At 38.8% G+C, this 16,675-nt stretch overlaps 5 protein-coding genes and 1 non-coding gene across 7 annotated transcripts; 2 read left to right on the top strand and 4 right to left on the bottom strand.

Annotated features, from left to right (window-relative positions):
* Window positions 1-407: 407 nt before the first annotated feature.
* Window positions 408-2,765, bottom strand: LOC109178213 (tryptophan synthase beta chain 1). Its single transcript, XM_019327810.1, has 5 exons — window positions 2,381-2,765; window positions 1,804-2,160; window positions 1,047-1,489; window positions 872-966; window positions 408-762 (listed from the first exon to the last, which is right to left on the bottom strand). The coding sequence occupies exons 1-5, from the start codon at window positions 2,726-2,728 to the stop codon at window positions 587-589; spliced, it is 1,419 nt and encodes a 472-aa protein (XP_019183355.1). The 5' UTR covers window positions 2,729-2,765; the 3' UTR covers window positions 408-586.
* Window positions 2,766-4,175: 1,410 nt separating this feature from the next.
* Window positions 4,176-6,027, bottom strand: LOC109178214 (serine/threonine-protein kinase CDL1-like). Its single transcript, XM_019327811.1, has 4 exons — window positions 5,668-6,027; window positions 5,406-5,587; window positions 5,142-5,331; window positions 4,176-4,991 (listed from the first exon to the last, which is right to left on the bottom strand). Exons 1-4 carry the CDS (start codon window positions 5,780-5,782, stop codon window positions 4,375-4,377), a joined length of 1,104 nt encoding a protein of 367 aa, XP_019183356.1. The 5' UTR covers window positions 5,783-6,027; the 3' UTR covers window positions 4,176-4,374.
* A 2,242-nt stretch (window positions 6,028-8,269) lies between these two features.
* On the top strand, window positions 8,270-11,628 carry LOC109178211 (probable folate-biopterin transporter 4). Its single transcript, XM_019327807.1, has 7 exons — window positions 8,270-8,606; window positions 8,916-9,043; window positions 9,427-9,648; window positions 9,724-10,182; window positions 10,508-10,705; window positions 10,791-10,928; window positions 11,105-11,628. Exons 1-7 carry the CDS (start codon window positions 8,526-8,528, stop codon window positions 11,364-11,366), a joined length of 1,488 nt encoding a protein of 495 aa, XP_019183352.1. The 5' UTR covers window positions 8,270-8,525; the 3' UTR covers window positions 11,367-11,628.
* Window positions 11,629-11,683: 55 nt separating this feature from the next.
* TRNAM-CAU lies at window positions 11,684-11,755 on the bottom strand. The gene has a single exon. It is a non-coding gene; the product is annotated as a tRNA-Met (tRNA).
* A 177-nt stretch (window positions 11,756-11,932) lies between these two features.
* Window positions 11,933-14,587, bottom strand: LOC109178212 (cytochrome P450 716B1-like). Of its 2 annotated transcripts, XM_019327809.1 has the most exons (5): window positions 14,068-14,587; window positions 13,425-13,866; window positions 13,155-13,342; window positions 12,738-13,057; window positions 11,933-12,155 (listed from the first exon to the last, which is right to left on the bottom strand). In XM_019327809.1, exons 1-4 carry the CDS (start codon window positions 14,560-14,562, stop codon window positions 12,752-12,754), a joined length of 1,431 nt encoding a protein of 476 aa, XP_019183354.1. In that variant the 5' UTR covers window positions 14,563-14,587; the 3' UTR covers window positions 11,933-12,155; window positions 12,738-12,751. The 2 variants fall into 2 exon arrangements, with proteins under 2 accessions (XP_019183354.1, XP_019183353.1); XM_019327808.1 differs by lacking the exon at window positions 11,933-12,155 and having other exon boundaries at window positions 12,269-13,057.
* A 1,069-nt stretch (window positions 14,588-15,656) lies between these two features.
* On the top strand, window positions 15,657-16,628 carry LOC109178036. The gene has a single exon (XM_019327533.1). The coding sequence runs from the start codon at window positions 15,657-15,659 to the stop codon at window positions 16,626-16,628; it is 972 nt and encodes a 323-aa protein (XP_019183078.1).
* The last annotated feature ends 47 nt before the right edge of the window (window positions 16,629-16,675 follow it).

The raw sequence follows: 16,675 nt of genomic DNA on the forward strand, positions 1-16,675 counted from the left end.
AGTGATGTACTCTGATTGGGAATTGGTTTATTACATAGGTGGATGGTAGGCCAGGGTGTGTTCTATCACCTTTACAATCAGGTGTCATACATGTCTCTGGGTGAGATCTGCCCTTTGACATTTAGCATCAGAAACACCATGAAGCTTATATCTGTCATATTTCAATGTATTCCCTTGATAGATCAGTCTGAAAAGCATTCTGGAAGATATCAAAACTGACCAAATACCTGAAATAGATAGATAGATAGATATGGACATCATTTTACAGTCATTGTGTAATATAGTTGGTGTCTTGTTGCATCATATTCGTTACTTCAAAATATTCGTCTGTCCTTTTCCCCCGAGTAATAGTCAAACTTTACAGAGCAAGACCATGCTGAATCCAGATAATGATTATGAAAGTTATGTATCATGGGAATAAAAAGACTTTGCAACTAAATGAAAGTTCATGCAAGTCTGCTGCCTTATAAGAAACATTTTGTTGATGCAAATATTATCAGATCATGCTCTATATGAATTGTTCAAGAAACAAAATTTGTTTTCACAACCACATGCAGCCCTGTCTAACAACAAAAAGCGCCATCGATCAAACCTCCAAGTATTTGATAGCAGTGTGAACATCCTTATCTCCTCTGCCACTGCAGTTAAGTACAACCTTAGTGCCATCTGGCAGAGTTGGGCACAGTTTCTCTAGATAAGCCAACGCATGTGATGTCTCCAATGCAGGAATAATGCCTTCTAGCCGAGATAATCTCTTGAATGCTGCATATACATGTATAGTGTATGTAAGCAAAAGAACTAGTCATGCTGCAAATGCCGCCAAATGGAATACTGGTGGCAATGAGTTTGGTAATTGGTAAATGTTGGTTACCTTCTAAAGCCTCTTCATCAGTGATGCTATAGTATTCAGCTCGTCCAAGGTCTTTCAGAAAGCTATGCTCGGGTCCAACTCCAGGATAATCCAACCTAATAATACACGAGGGAGAAAACTGTCAAGATGGGAAAGTTTCAAATTAGTTAGTGAAGCAAGTGCTTAGACTTGTTACCCAGCACTAATGGAATGTGGCTCAACTATCTGCCCATCATCATCCTGAAGCAGATAGCTCATAGCTCCATGTAGCACTCCAACCTCTCCCTTTGTTAAAGTAGCAGCGTGTTTGCCACTATCTAAACCAAAACCGGCAGCCTCCACGCCAATCAACCTCACATCTTCATCATCAATAAACTCATGAAATAGTCCCATAGCATTAGAACCTCCACCAACACATGCAACAAGCACATCGGGCTTCCCACCCCATTTTTCCAATGCTTGCCTTCTTGTTTCTTTGCCAATCACTGCATGAAAGTCTCTAACCATCATGGGATATGGGTGCGGCCCGGCAACAGATCCCAGGATGTAATGAGTTGTTTCAACATTGGTAACCCAATCCCGAATAGCTTCTGATGTAGCATCCTTGAGTGTGGCTGTTCCAGAATGGACTGGTCTAACCTGCACCAGCAGATATGAAATTGACGTCAATTTACCATTATCATCAAAAGAAAGTCACATATAGTAGGGGAAAAATAGTAATTTCAACATATAAAAACCTGAAATCAAACATGAAATTTTTCTTTAAGAACGCAAACACAAACAGCAAAGACAACTTTTTTCACCATAGCTCAGCACCCATGACAGCAGAAAAGTTAAAGGTAAATTCCCAATCTATGCATTCACCTAATTACAAAAAACTCTTCACTAAATTCTCAATCTATGCATTCACCTATAAGAATAGCCAAAACCAAAGCATAGTGACAGAAACAAACCTCAGCACCAAGAAGTCGCATCCTGAAGACATTTAGTGCTTGTCTCTCCATATCCTGAGCACCCATATAGATTACACATTCTAAGCCAAAGCGAGCACAAACAGTTGCAGTGGCAACACCATGCTGACCAGCTCCTGTCTCAGCTATAATGCGTTTCTTGCCCAACCGCTTTGCAAGCAAGGCTTGAGCAACAGCATTATTGATTTTGTGTGCCCCAGTGTGGTTCAGATCTTCCCTCTTGAGGTAGATGAGTGGTCCTTCACCATTAGGTCGCTTATAGTGCTCAGTAAGCCGTTCTGCAAAATACAGAGGGCTCTCTCTCCCAACATAGTCACGCAAGATTCCATCCAGCTCTTTCTGCAGTTAATCACTTAATTCAATCAGCAATTTGAAATCGCTAACATATCAATTTTTTAAGACACACACCTAAATTCCAGAATCAATTTCTTCAAAAGGCAAACAGATTAACAAAAATAACAGTAAAATTGAGGCCTAAAAAACGCAATTTCCTAACAAGACAAAATGAGAAGAATCAAAATCCGATTTCCCTATTAATAACTGTAAAAGAAATGAAAACCTGAAAAGCGTCATCGACGGAGATGGCCTTGAACGCGGTCTCGAGCTCATCGAGAGCGTACATTAGCGTTTCGGGGACATACTTCCCGCCGAACTTGCCGAACCGGCCGAACGAATCGGGGCGTTGAAGGAAAGTCAGTTCAGACGCCTCCCGAGCCTCCATTTGCTGCTTTAGAGATCCTGCGGTGAGAGTGCAGAAAACCGCAGGTGCCTTGGCTGGGCGCGTCGTGAATTTGTTCAGTTTCAGAGGTAGGTGGCGCAAGGAGGAGGAGGAGGCGGAGGCGGCGGCACCGGTCGGCTTTGGGAGCAATGGGGCTGACGTTTTCGTGGTGGCGGCAGAGAAGGCCATGTTTGGAATGCGAGCTAAAGTATACTGTGGATTTTAGTCATTGGAGGACAATAAAGAACGTATACATGCCAAACTGGCGGGTTCGCCGTCTGACGTGGCTGTTTTTCCACCCTGGAATTTTTTTTAAAAATAAAATTAAAATCATAGTGTCATTTTTCATTTTTATGAATATAAATATAGAAATAATGTCAATGATCCTGTGGTCTAGTGGCACGAGATGACCATACGATTACGATATGTCATTAGAATCGTAAAAAAGGTAATTCTCTCGATCACGGTGTATTTAATTTTATACTTTTAACTTTTACTCCCACACACAAAATCTTGATTTAGACATTTGTATTGGGACCCGCAAAAAAAATTAGTTTATCAGAGCCCGTAGACACTTGTATTGAGATCCACATAAAATGAATAGTTTATCAGAACTCGTCACATCATGAGTAAAATTAAGGGAATAAGATTTGAAAATTCAATATAACTCTTTAGAAAAAGAGGTTTGGATGCATTCTTGTTTTGGGTCATGAACATCCCCAAGTGTTTTTGGGTAATATAATACGGAGAATTTAGTAACACATCATTATATCGTGTGGACTATTATATTGTGTATTAGTGATTTAGTGTATATGTTTTGTCTAATGATGGACTCCAATTTTTTTACTAAGGTTTCTAAGTTCCAACCTCCATTATGTTGGCAATTTATATCGTGCCCTAGGCGCCCATTACATTATGCGCCCTGGTGCAAAACGATATTGTTTTAGATTTTTTTTTTTTTAGAATTTCGATTTTCTGTATCGACTTTTAATTTTCTTTAAAAAAATTTCATGTTTCAAAAATGTACATAATTGTATAACAGAATATACATAATTGTATAACAAAATATACATAATTTTATAACAAAACACACATACTTTTTTTGAAAAAGATAATACACAACTCTTAACATGATACACATAAATTTCCTGTTTCGGATGTACATAATTGTATTAAAAAAAAGTACATAATTGTATAAAAAATGTACATAAATGTATAAAAAAATATGGTACATAATTGTATACCATAATGTACATAATCGTGTCAACTTCCTACACAACTTAACAAAACAACGTTATTTTGGGAGGCGTGGAACGCACAGTACTATGTGCGCCGTGGTGCAGGATATAAGGATTGCATTATGTTTTGTGCAGCAAAAATGGCCGGAAATATGCTGGCCCATACCTTAGCTAAGAAGGCTTTATGTAATCCGGGGATGGGATGGGATGGTAGAGTCTTTTGAGTCTATTCCTCGTTATCTTTCTGCTTTCGTCTGTAAGAACAATATGTTTGCGTAATATATGCTCTTTCGGTTTTTCAAAAAAAAAGTTCCAACCTCCATTAAGTTGTTGATTCTTGAAACTTGTATGGTTCTTGAAGTGTGGCTAGATTGGTTTGGCCTATATAACCTGCTAGTCATAGCCAAGTATACCTCTTCTGATCTTGTAAACTCTAACTTATATGAGATAACAAGTTTGCAAAAAACCTCAATCACAAAAAACAGAATGACACCTCGTGGTCTGACCAGAAAATCGACTCGACCACAAAATCAAGAAGTCGATGACAAGAATTGGAGCTCTTAGTATGTGTGTGTGTAACATCATTGGCCAGTAGTCTCAACTGCCCTCGGGTGGTGCACCGCCTTCGCCTCCATCGGGCCTGCAGAGGAAGTGCAGAGCAGACACGACGTCGCTCATGTAAGGCCGCGTTTCTGCCTCCTCTTGCAGGCACATTGCCGCGATGGCGAGGGCCTGGTGTAGTCCCTTGGGTGAATACTTCCCTCCCAGCAGTGGATCTGCCATCAAGTGAAACTTGCTTTTGTCTTTGAACAATGGCTGTGCCCACAAGACCAAGTTCTGTTCCTCGCTGGGCCTCGAGTTGTCAATCACTCGTTTCCCGGTTATCAACTCCAGAAACACGACCCCGAAGCTGTACACATCAGATTTTGTGGTAAGCTGGCCAGTGCTCGCGTACTCGGGCGCGCAATACCCATAGGTTCCCATCACCCTGGTGGTGATATGAGACTGGTCACCCGTTGGACCTAACTTAGCTAGCCCAAAATCAGAGAGTTTGGTGTCGAAGTTTTCGTCTAGAAGTATGTTGGATGCCTTAAAGTCGCGGTAGATCACTGGGGGGTTAGATGTTTCGTGCAAATACTCGAGCCCTTTCGCTGTTCCCTGAGCAATCTTCATCCTTGTTAACCAATCTAGTGGCTCAATATTTGGTTTTAGGTCTAACAAGTGCAAAAAAACACAAAAACTTCATAAGCATGTACTCCATCTTAACTAAAAACCTAAGCTGATAGTTGGATTGCACATTTATGTTTATGTTATATTATATGCTCAACAACACTAAACCTGCAAATGAAGTATAGAATAAGTACCAAGAAGATGATCTTCCAGGGTGCCTTTCGACATGAACTCGTATACTAATATTCGATGCTCGCCATCACAGCAATACCCTTCCAAGTTCACGAGGTTAGGGTGGTGAAGAAGGCTCAACAACAGAACCTCCACGAGGAACTCGTGGTTGCCCTGAAGGCCATTCCTGTCTAGTTTTTTGACAGCAACATCCTGAAAGACATCAAAATCCAGGCAGTTAGTGCTTGTCTGTTAATGTTAAAACAACAAAAGGAAAGTGACACAACTTTGTTTCTGCTCTCGAGATGGCCTTTGTAGACCCTCCCAAAACCGCCTTCGCCAAGCAAAGATTCGAGGTTGAAGTTCTGAGTTGCATCAGTGAGTTCTTGGTATGTAAAAGCATGAGCAGAAACATGATCTTTTCCAAATTTCCCAATCTCTTCATCTATGTATCTCTTCCTGCTACTATCTGCACAATCGTTCGAAAAACGCCATACATTTATGCAAATCTAAACCATACTAGATATTAATAAGGGCAGATCCAATTACCAGATTTCATAGAAATGTTGGCAAATGATGAGAACTTGTTTTCTCCATAGCTCTTCTTCATTGAATTTCTCTCACCACCCCCTTCCCTGGGCATACAACACGAAAAGCAGTTCATCTTCTTCCCCTTCCCGCCGCTATGTTAACCCAGGCATATCCAGATCCCAAACTCATTTAAATCCTTGAAATATCCAGGGTGATATCCTTATTGTTGGCAATTGATCTCCGACAACATTGCCACAATAAGAACATCACTGCAATTTCAGTTTCCTGCCAATATTCACCAACACCTTAGTGCTGGGAAAACCTGTGTTTTTTTTCCTGATATCCCAAGTAACAGATGGGGAAGTGTTTCCCAGAATTTTTGTTTTTCCTTCCGACACACAAATTCCGGATTCACCTTTGACATGGTCAAATTTACATTAATCAAAAAAAAAAAAAAAAAAAAAAATTGGAGATTTTATGAAATCCTAAAAATGAGGATCACCCCAGATCATTGTCTGAGCCAACCTTGCCACTCTCAATTAGCAAAATGAAAGCTAGTTTTTACAGTTTAACAATCCTTGAATTCAAGAATTGGATAACCAACACGTGTCAAGATCTTGTAACAACAAGAAACAAAAACACAGACATTAAGTGCAGGACATACTGATATCACAGAGGTTTGATTTCCGCTAGGCCATTGGAGGCCATTTCCGGTCATCTTTCTCGAAACTTTTAGATATCGGAGAAGCATTCGGAACCCGCGCTGCTGCTTCGCTAACATCCTGGGTACATGGGTTTAAGAATCTTGCTGTTCTTCTTGTCCACAGGGAATTCTTATCTTTCACAAATACTATGTTCTGGTTCTTGTTTTCGTTTATGAGAGTTGGCCGTTTTCCTTCCTCCATTTCCCCAGAAAATTAAACTATGAAATTTGAAAGATAGAGAGAGACGGCGCCACGGCTCAAGACTTCAAGAGGATGTTACAGGCCAAATGGGCGCCACCGGGGGTTGGGTTCGAAATTTTGGAGCCAAAATGTTGTCCTATCCAAAATATAACTGAAAATGGTCAAATAGGCCCCTGAACATTACTCATAAGTTAATTAGGCTCTTGAATTTTCAAAAGGTGTAATTAAGCCCTTAAACATATTATTTTAGGTCAATGAGACTCAAAAATCGATTTGTAACCTATAATTATAAGTCAAAAATATTCCGGCGAGATTCCGACAACAAAATCGACGAAACATTCACCGGCGTCATTTGACTGCCATCTCCGGCGAGAGAGAAGGCAACCCAAACCTTCTCCTTCACGGGAGAAGGCTGACCAAAGCAGTTGGTCAACCTTCTCCTTCACGGGAGAAGGCTGACCAAAGCAGTTGGTCTGCCTTCTCCTTCGCCGAAGATGGCTGCCAAATGACACGGGCGAATGTTTCGCCGATTTTTTTGTCGAAATGTTGTTGGAATCTCGCCGGAATCTTTTTGATCTATAATTGTAGGTCATCAACCGGTTTTTGGGCCTCATTGACCTAAAACAATATGTTTAATGGCTTAATTGTACATTTTGAAAGTTCAAAAGCCTAATTGACTTATTGAGTAATGTTCAGGGGCCTATTTGACTTTTTCCTAAAATATAATAATTAATCAATTTAGTAAATCAATCAATCAATAATAATTTACAATAAGATCTTGTTTTTCACACTGTATTTTTAAGAATGACACTTAAAAAAATACTTTAACAAACAAGGATGTTAATTTTTCTAATGGAATTTATGAGTTATTAGATATATATGAAGTTTACCTAGTGCATATATTAATAGTGATTGTAATAGTTTATCGTTATTTAACAATAAAATCATGATTGACTATTTGTCACAAGGTGATAAGATTTGTCTATAACTCGTACGGATTTAGTTCATTGGTTTCGTATGTGGTATTTGAGAGAAGATATTATATTGTCTGAAACATTGATTACAAAATATGTTATGTTTTCCTCTTTATTATTCATCCCTATTTGTTCTAATTATATTTTAATAAACAAACAAATATATATAACGGTTGTATGTGAAAGTCACATTAGATGAAAATTATACTTGTTTGTCTTTCAGTTATTGGATAATGGTAGAATTTGTTCTAAGTGTTAATCATAATTACTTTTTGTTCTGAAGTTAACACGTTGCACTTTTTATCTTTTCGTGCTCACTTTTAGTCACTAAGTTATACTAAAATTGAAAAAGTTCGTCCCTAATGTTTTATTAATAAAAAAACGAAAAGTACACCATCAATAATAATTTAGGGATGAAAATTGATTATGACTGACACTTCGTGACAATTTTTTTAATTACCCTATAACTTAGATACGAATAGTACAAATTTTCTTTAATTAACATACCCCAATTTACATTGGTCCTTTGTCATTAAGAACAACTTCCACTCATAATGTATTTTTGAATTATGGCTGCATGTTTTTCCGCAAATCAAAGATTAACATCCAAACTTCAAGTATTTATCAAACAAAATAAATACTCCGTATCAATTATCACCACCCCACGAATTAAAAAAAAAAAAAAATCAATTATGAAAAGTAAAGGTAGTAAGGTCAAAGTCAACTCATTCATCTTCATACGGTTAGGACATTCAGATGGCGCAATAAGGCCAGACCAGAAACCGTTGGAATGAAGGCAAGTAATGCAGGTACGAAATGCAATACTAAATGCCCTGAAGAAGCAATCCAATTTTCTCAATCCCTAAATTCATGTAGACGACGAACCTCAAATCCCAAAACTAGGGGAAAAAAAGTTATTTTTTTTTCCGACAAAAACGAGAACAGCGGAGATTGAGAGCCGTGTCATTCGGGTAATCGGGCTATTGGATCCGGTAAAATGATCGGTTGGTGCAAACAGTTGCGGGGCGCTTTTGGGGCTTCTTTTCTCTGGCTCGTTTGCTTAATTTACTTCACTCAGGTTCGTTTCTCAAATCTTAACTCTTGCCTGTTGGAAATGGTCTTAACCCTATTAGGTTTTTGTCTTGTTTCGAATTTCTGTCATTGCTGGCTAATACCCATGCTGCAAAGCTCTGATTTAGCTGAAAAAATGGTGATCCATGTCCCTGATCGAGCAATTTTCTGCTCTCGGGCTATCAGGAATCAGGATCAACTATAATTTATTAGCATAGTTAATTGAACATTAAGACTACTTCAGACTGTTAGGTTAACCAGCATATACTTGATTTCTAGTCATTATGGCTTATTACATCACGGCTTTTGGGAGCAGGGTTTTAGATCTTTTGTATGGACTGCAGTTTCATATCAGCTGAAAGATGAGCTGAAGTTATCACCTTCCGCCTCCCAGTTTGTCTCTTCAATAGCATTCTTTCCATGGAGTGTGAAACCTCTATACGGGTATGTATCTGTTATGCAAGTTTAATTATGATTCATGAGTTTCACGATGTTACAACCATTTGGGCATTCAGAAAGTTATATAAGCAATATGTCAAAGATGGTTTAAATAGGAGAAAAGCTAATCAAATACTCTTCATCTGATGTTTAAAACACCCTTTTTATTCTTCAAAGGCGAAAATGGCAGATTTTGAACTTATACCATATGATGGTCTTGTACAGTAATGCGCTGTTCAAATTGCTTGCTTTAACAAATGATTTAATATTTTTTAGTGGTACACTGGTACTAGATGAATATAATTTGTTTTCTATGAACTTTGTTTTATGGGAAGTTAGTACTCTATCACGTTTGCAAGCTATTAAAACTTAAGTTGTTATCTATGCAGGATTGTATCTGATTGCATCCCCATCAAAGGAAGAAAAAGAATTCCCTACTTAATACTGGCCACTTTGTTCTCATTCTTTCCATGGCTTCTTTTAGGCACCAGTGAATTTCTTAGGACTTCTAAGGTGCAGCTAATGGTTCTCCTAACAGTGCAAAATCTGGGCTCTGCCATGGCAGATGTGGTAATTGATGCGATGATAGCTGAGGCTGTAAGATTAGAGCGGTATGTTTTCAGTTTTTCCAAAGTTCTCTCATTTTGAAGGCGCATGAATTAGATCTTATGGTTGCTCATGAACAGGGCCTTATTTGCTGGTGATCTTCAATCAATATCTTGGATGGCAATGGCTTTGGGAGGAATCTGTGGGAGTTTGCTAGGTGGTTATGCATTGAGCAATCTGAGGATGGATGAAATTTTTCTTATTTTTTCCGTGTTACCAGCATTGCAGCTCGCTTCTTGTCATTTTGTGGAGGAGGGCTCTACAGTTGGTAAAGCCTTTTCGAAAGTTTCTGCTTCAAATGGCACTCACTTGACAATTGAAAACTTCGACATGGATAGTAATTTCTCTAATGGGAAGTCCAAAGTTGGTGGTGCATCAAGGAGAAAAAAGGGCCAAAAGGATACCAACAATAGAGCAATCAAATCAGGTGACCTTCAGGTTCTAGATAAAGATGGATCATCAACACCAAGCTTGTTTCAATCTCTGAAATCGGCAAGCTATGCTCTATTTAAAGCTTTCCGGCAGCCAATCATTCTAAGGTAACTTCTGGAAAATCTTCTTGGTCCCTTCATTGGTTGATGCCTTTTTAGTTGTGAAATACTTGCCCATTGGAGCTTCTCTCATTTCCCAGTATGAGTATTACAACATTACATGATAATGTACAATATAATAATAGTACCTGATTTGATGAGATTATGAAATTAACCCAAAATGTGAAGATGTTGTTTGTTCTTTTTACACTTCATATCTACAATACTAATTTGCTTCGCCAATACCTTTGCTTCATAGCTTGTTTATTCACTTATTAGTTCCTTGATCTTACTAAGCTTTTTGTCCTGTGCAAACTCTTTTGTGGGAACCCAGACCAATGGCTTGGTTCTTTTTAGCTCATGTGACTGTCCCAAACCTCTCAACAGTCATGTTCTACTACCAGACGGAGATCTTAAACTTGGAGGCATCCTTCTTAGGCACAGCACGTGTTCTTGGTTGGTTGGGACTCATGCTTGGAACCTTCATATACAATCAATACATGAAGAATATGAGGTTGCGAAAAATTCTCATGTAAGTGGAAATTTGGCTGGTCTATTTGGCTATGAGATGATTTTAACTTTAAAAACGAAATAATTTATTTTATGAATTTGTGTAGGTGGGCTCATATTGGTTTGGCCATTTTGAGTGCTCTAGATCTGGTGTTGGTGACCCGGACAAATGTGTCATTAGGCATATCAGATAGGGGTATGGTGCTGTACGGGTCTGCTCTTGCAGATGGCATAAATCAATTCAAGTATGTTCGATTCTCTCTTAGAGTCGTAGTTAAGGTTTTAGCACAAGAATCAAATATCAGAACAATGTTATATAACAGCTGAAATAGAAATATTACTTGTGTGAAAAGCGGAAAATGCTTTGGCCACCAATTGGTGTCTTTGTTCTGTCAAATATTTATGGAGTTTCACTTTGCAGGTTTATGCCATTTCTCATCTTATCAGGACAGTTATGCCCTCCGGGAATTGAAGGGACATTGTTTGCCCTTTTCATGTCAATAAACAACTTGGGTTCTACAGTAGGATCCTTTGTAGGAGCTGGGCTGGCTTCTGCTCTTAACATCTCTTCGGGATCCTTTGACAACCTTCCTCTTGGCATTGGTATTCAAGTCATCTGCACATTCATTCCTGTTGCTTTTCTGTCTTTGATCCCCAAGGAAGCCACAGGGATATCAGCATAGTTCATAGAACCACAGACATAGCCAGATCAGATTTCTTGGTTTTCTTTAACCACATAGAAGATTAGATACTGGAAATTTGAAATTCAATTCTCATTTGATTCTTATTTTGTGTCCTTTGGAGCAATGCTCTGACAATTTTGATGCAGTAGATGTAGGTCAAGATTCTACAGAATATTGGCCAATAGATATTTACTGGAATTCAAAAAATGAGGAATCTTTTGTTAAACTTTTATTTCTTAATTATAATTTCAAGTATTCTAAAGATTGTTAGGATATGGGGTGAAAAAGATGGATAGTTGGAAGCTTTCTGAATGTCATATCAGAGCCAGGTTTCGATCCTGGGACCTGTGGGTTATGGGCCCACCACGCTTCCGCTGCGCCACTCTGATTTGTTATTTGATTTTCATACTAATTAATATGTATTATATATTTCATGTAAGCAAAAGACATTTTACACCTTCCCTGTATTGTTGATGATGTGTCCTGTTCTCTAGTTGGAGTAAGAACAGTGGCAGAATCAAGCAGGTATACTACTCCTTAATAACTTATATTTCTGAGTGACGAGAGAAACTCTCAACCACTACCCCCGAGGATGTGCACTGGGTTTTAACTTATATTTGATCTCACATAGACAATGCAGCAGAACAGCACAAAGTACAGGCTTTGACCAAAGATCAGATTGTGTATGCAAGTACAAGTTCAGGTCAGCTATGGCTGCCCTTCTCCATTGAAACGCAGCTTTTATCATATTTCCTTTACTGTTGACCACTGAAAACAGTTGTTACTAGAGGGGTGTGGATAGAATCGAAAATGAAGATCTAGGACGGGAGTCTTATCCAATATACTGAAATTACTTCAATTTGAAATCTAGTTTAGAAATCGTTGTGTTCCTTTTTTATTTCTTTCATTTCGAATTTCATTTACAAATTGAAATTCATTTTCAATTTATTTAGTAACTTCTATTTTTTCCTTTCTTTGTTTTGAATTGAAAATAGAAGAGTTGAGTCAATCAAAAATATAAAGGAGGTTCATGGCCAAGAGTAAAGATGTACGAGTGGCGGTGATTTTGGAATGTACCAGTTGTGTCCGAAACGGTGTTAATAAGGTATCAACGGGCATTTCCAGATATATTACTCAAAAGAACCGGCACAATACGCCTAATCCATTAGAATTGAAAAAATTCTGTCCCTATTGTTACAAACATACGATTCATGGAGAGATCAAAAAATAAATTGGTCTTTCTTTCAAGGAGGGGGAAAAAAAGAACGACATTCTCTATACCGGATCTATAACAGATTGAAATAAACAAATCCTATTTGGGGCAAATTGATAATGAAATTGAATTCTAATGAAAAAATAAGAAAATAAGATAACTGTATTGAATGTTACAATGGCTTCTTGGGAATTAGTTGAATAGGAAGGCCTTGAGTAGGTGCAGGCATGGGATCCCTAATGAAGGAATCATCTTTGCAGCATAACTTCCATGTGAAATGCGTTACGAGGCGATGAATTGTGACCAGAGTTTCAATCTTTGCAAACTCATAACCCGGGCATATCCGAGGTCCCCCTCCGAATGGGATGAAGCAGTAAGGAGGCAAGGCCGCTTGGTTTTCAAACCGTGATGGATCAAACTTCTCTGGTTCTGGGAATGTGCTGCTGTCCATATGTGTCATGGCCATAACCCAGAATATCTAGTTTGTCAAGGGAGAGAAGTAAAGATTCAATGTTTTTGTGAGCAAAACAGAAGAAATGGTTAGCAGCATTAGAGGTAATATAATGTTGTCTTACTTGCCATCCTTTTGGGATTAGGTAGCCACCATACTCAATATCCTTTGCAGTCTGCCTAAAGCCTCCAAATATAGGTGGAAATATTCTCATTGTCTCCATTGCCACTCGCCACGTGAACTTCATCTTCGATAGGTCTTCCCATGTGAGGAGTCCCTCAGATGACATGCTCAGAGCAACCTCTTCTTGTTCTGCAAAATTGGTAGAAACCGAAACTTCAGAAAAGGATGGACTAAACACTGAACTAACGGGCGAAACTCAAAGCATTGTTACCTTTGAGAACAGCTTCATATATGGATGGGTTATTGGCCAGAAGTCTGACTATAAAGGTAATCAACACAGAGGAAGTGTCATGGCCTGCAACCATGATTAGCATAACATTATGAATGATTTCATCTTCAGATATCAATTCTTCATTGTCTTCTCCTCTGACACTGAGCAAACAGGTGATGAGATCTTGACTGGATGAAGCTCCATTTTGCTCAAGCTTGAACCGCTTCTCTTGTATAAGCTCTTTCAACATCTTCCTTACTTTTGCACTAGCGTTGAGGCTTCCATTGAAGCGTGTGAATGGCAAGTTAATAGGGATTGACCACATTCCTGCAATCATCTGTTGGAAATAACAGATGAATTGGTCCCTCCTCGCACCCGTCTCGAGCCCAAAAAGAAGTGAGCAAATTATGTTGAATGTCAGTGTCTTCATCAGAGGTAAGACCTGGCTACCATTTAAGATATTAGCTGCATCAGTGACCAGTTTTTGGCTCTTTTTGGCATAGCTTATTCAGGAGCTTATAGCTTATTTTAAGCTACTAATAAGCTATCAACTTTGTTTGGTAATGTTCATAAAATAAGCTAGTAGCTTGAAAAAAAAAAATAACAAAATTGATTGGATCTTCTGTTTATTTGCATAAATTACCTTGACCATATCCTTGTCTTTCCAGTGCATCTGAAGGTGCCTGTTAACTTCATCTTCCATCTTGCCAACATAAAGCTTCAGACTTTCTGGTTTCAAGAATGACACGAGAGCATCCCTAACACGCTTATGATCTTCGCCACAGAGTTCCAACAGGCAGCGCTCCCCCAAGATCTGCCTCACCGATTGCGTTTGATGATTAGTAAGCACGCTGCTATCACTACTGAAAACAAACTTGTTTGCAGCCTGTCCATAGATGAAAACTGTGGGCTTCCCAAACAGGCTTAACTTCGAGATAGGACCGTGTTTTTTCACTCTCTCCTCGAGCCATTTTTCAGCAGTGTTGGCTCTCATCGCCCTCAGAAGTTGAAGGCTTTGGCCTATTACTGGTAGCCCGAGTGTTCCCGGTGGAAGCCTCTTCCCTGATCTCCTTCTCCTCACTAGGAGAATGGAAACAGGCAGAAGCAACAAGAGAGAATAGAAGAAAATATGCATCATGAAGAAAGGTAGGTGTAAGGATTTCTTCTGCAGATTAAAGATTATATGCTAAGGTGATTCTTGTTTCTTTCTGCAGGGTATCTGATCTTAAAACTTCTTTATATTCCCAGTGATTGCTTTCTAAACTTTTTTATGTGTCTCCTTGTTAAGCTACAATACAAATTACAAAATAGATTATACTCTCCTCCAGAAGGTGATAAAATATGGCTGATTTTCATATAAATACAAAGAGATTTGTACTTGATGATTAGTATGATGATGGTGATACATACTAAGCTAGTTGGTAGGATACTTATTCTATTTCCAAGTTAAGCCTTTAATTTTCTACTTGGGATCTTTCTCTTGTCTAGTTCTAAAATCTCAATAAAGTAACCAAACCAAATCAATAAGCACTACCCGAAATTGTGCACCAGGTCAACTCCAATTTTTGTATAATCCTCCCACATACAATACTATGGCAAAGATTGTGGGTTTGACGACAACTCCATTAAAAGTTTTTTTGATAATTTTTACAGATAAAAAACTAATGAAGCGATTTTTAAACAAATGAGGGAAATGAATTTTTAGAGATTTTTTCTCTGGTAAGAACAATATTTGAGGAGAGCTGCTCACCTGCCGTGGTTATCAGCTCTTTCTTGTTCCGGTTCAGAAGAGATAATTCCTTCAGTTGCACTTGTAGGCTTATTAAAGAGAGAAAAGTGAAGAAAATAAATACATAATGTACATTATATTATTTCAGATGTTTCATTATTCAAATACGTAATGTACATTATTGTTACTCATAATATTAGACCGTGGTCCACACAATAATTTGTCAAGAACAAATCATTTTCTATATATTTATATTATCAATTGTGGTAAAGCAAGTCTACTGCTCTGCAGTGCTTGTGGGCGCCACAACTTCAAATCTCCATAAATTTTCCTGCTTTCATCTCCTTCATTGATTTCTTCAAGAATTGGATCTTGATTCAATGCAAGCCCAATGCGTGACACGGGTCAGGCCAATACCCAAAGCGTGGCAGCTTCAGTTTTATTCTCTCATCAATCCTTTAAGACCTCAAAAATCAAATCTTTTTCAAACCCTAACCCTAGAAATGGCGACGCACTCGGGTTCTACCAAGAGACCCATGTGCCCATCATGCTCAAAGCCCACCCGTCTCTGCCTCTGCACCCGCCTCAAGACCCCGAGGCTCCACAACTCCGTGGCCATCACGATTCTTCAGCACAGTCTAGAGAAGAAGCACCCGCTGAATTCCACAAGAATAGCATCAATTGCCCTCGAGAATCTCAGCGTAATCCCAGTTTCTGATGTCAATTCCCAAGCCGAGTTCTCTATCCGCTTACTTAACCCAAACCCTGAAATGGGTGTTGCTAATTTGGATGAAAATGGTGGGATATTGAAACAAAGACAGTGTGATTGCAGTGTTGATTTGAAGCCCAGTAAAAGTAAGATTTTCAATAGGAATGCTGAAAAGGCTGTTGTTTTTACAGTTGAGAAGCAGGGAAGAATAGCATGTTTCCAAGATTCTTGGAAGGTGAAAAATGGAGTGGCAAGATGGGATTTTGATCAGCTGTTGGGGTGTAGAGAAGCTGTGAGTGATTTGGGGAAAGGGTTTGTGGTGAAAAAGCTGCAGAGAAAGAGGGTCGAGTTTGAAGAGGAGAAAGAAGAGTTTGAAATTGCAGTTCCTGAAGGATCTGTGCTGCTTTTTCCCAGTGAAAAATCAGGTGGAGTTGAAGGTCTAGATTTTGAGGTGAAGAATTTGATTGTGTTGGATGGGACGTGGGCTAAGGCGAAGAGAATGTACAAGGAGAATCCATGGTTGAAGCTTTTGCCTCATCTGAAATTGGACATGGAGGATAGGCTGAGCTTGTATGGTGAAGTGAGGCTTCAACCAAAACAGGGATGCCTGTCTACCATTGAAAGCATTGTGTATGCACTCAAGGCTGTAGGGGAAGAAGATTTGGAGGGCTTGGATGGTTTGCTTCATGTCTTTGCTTCAATGGTTGGAGATCAAAGGCGATGCAAAGATGAAAGATTGAACAAACCATATTCAAGAAATGAATGAACCACACTCATAGCATATTCACTCTCCCATATGATATATTCAATTAT

The sequence above is a fragment of the Ipomoea nil genome, unplaced genomic scaffold, assembly GCF_001879475.1.
Source record: "Ipomoea nil cultivar Tokyo-kokei standard unplaced genomic scaffold, Asagao_1.1 scaffold0813, whole genome shotgun sequence".
Classification (NCBI taxonomy): Eukaryota; Viridiplantae; Streptophyta; class Magnoliopsida; order Solanales; family Convolvulaceae; genus Ipomoea; species Ipomoea nil.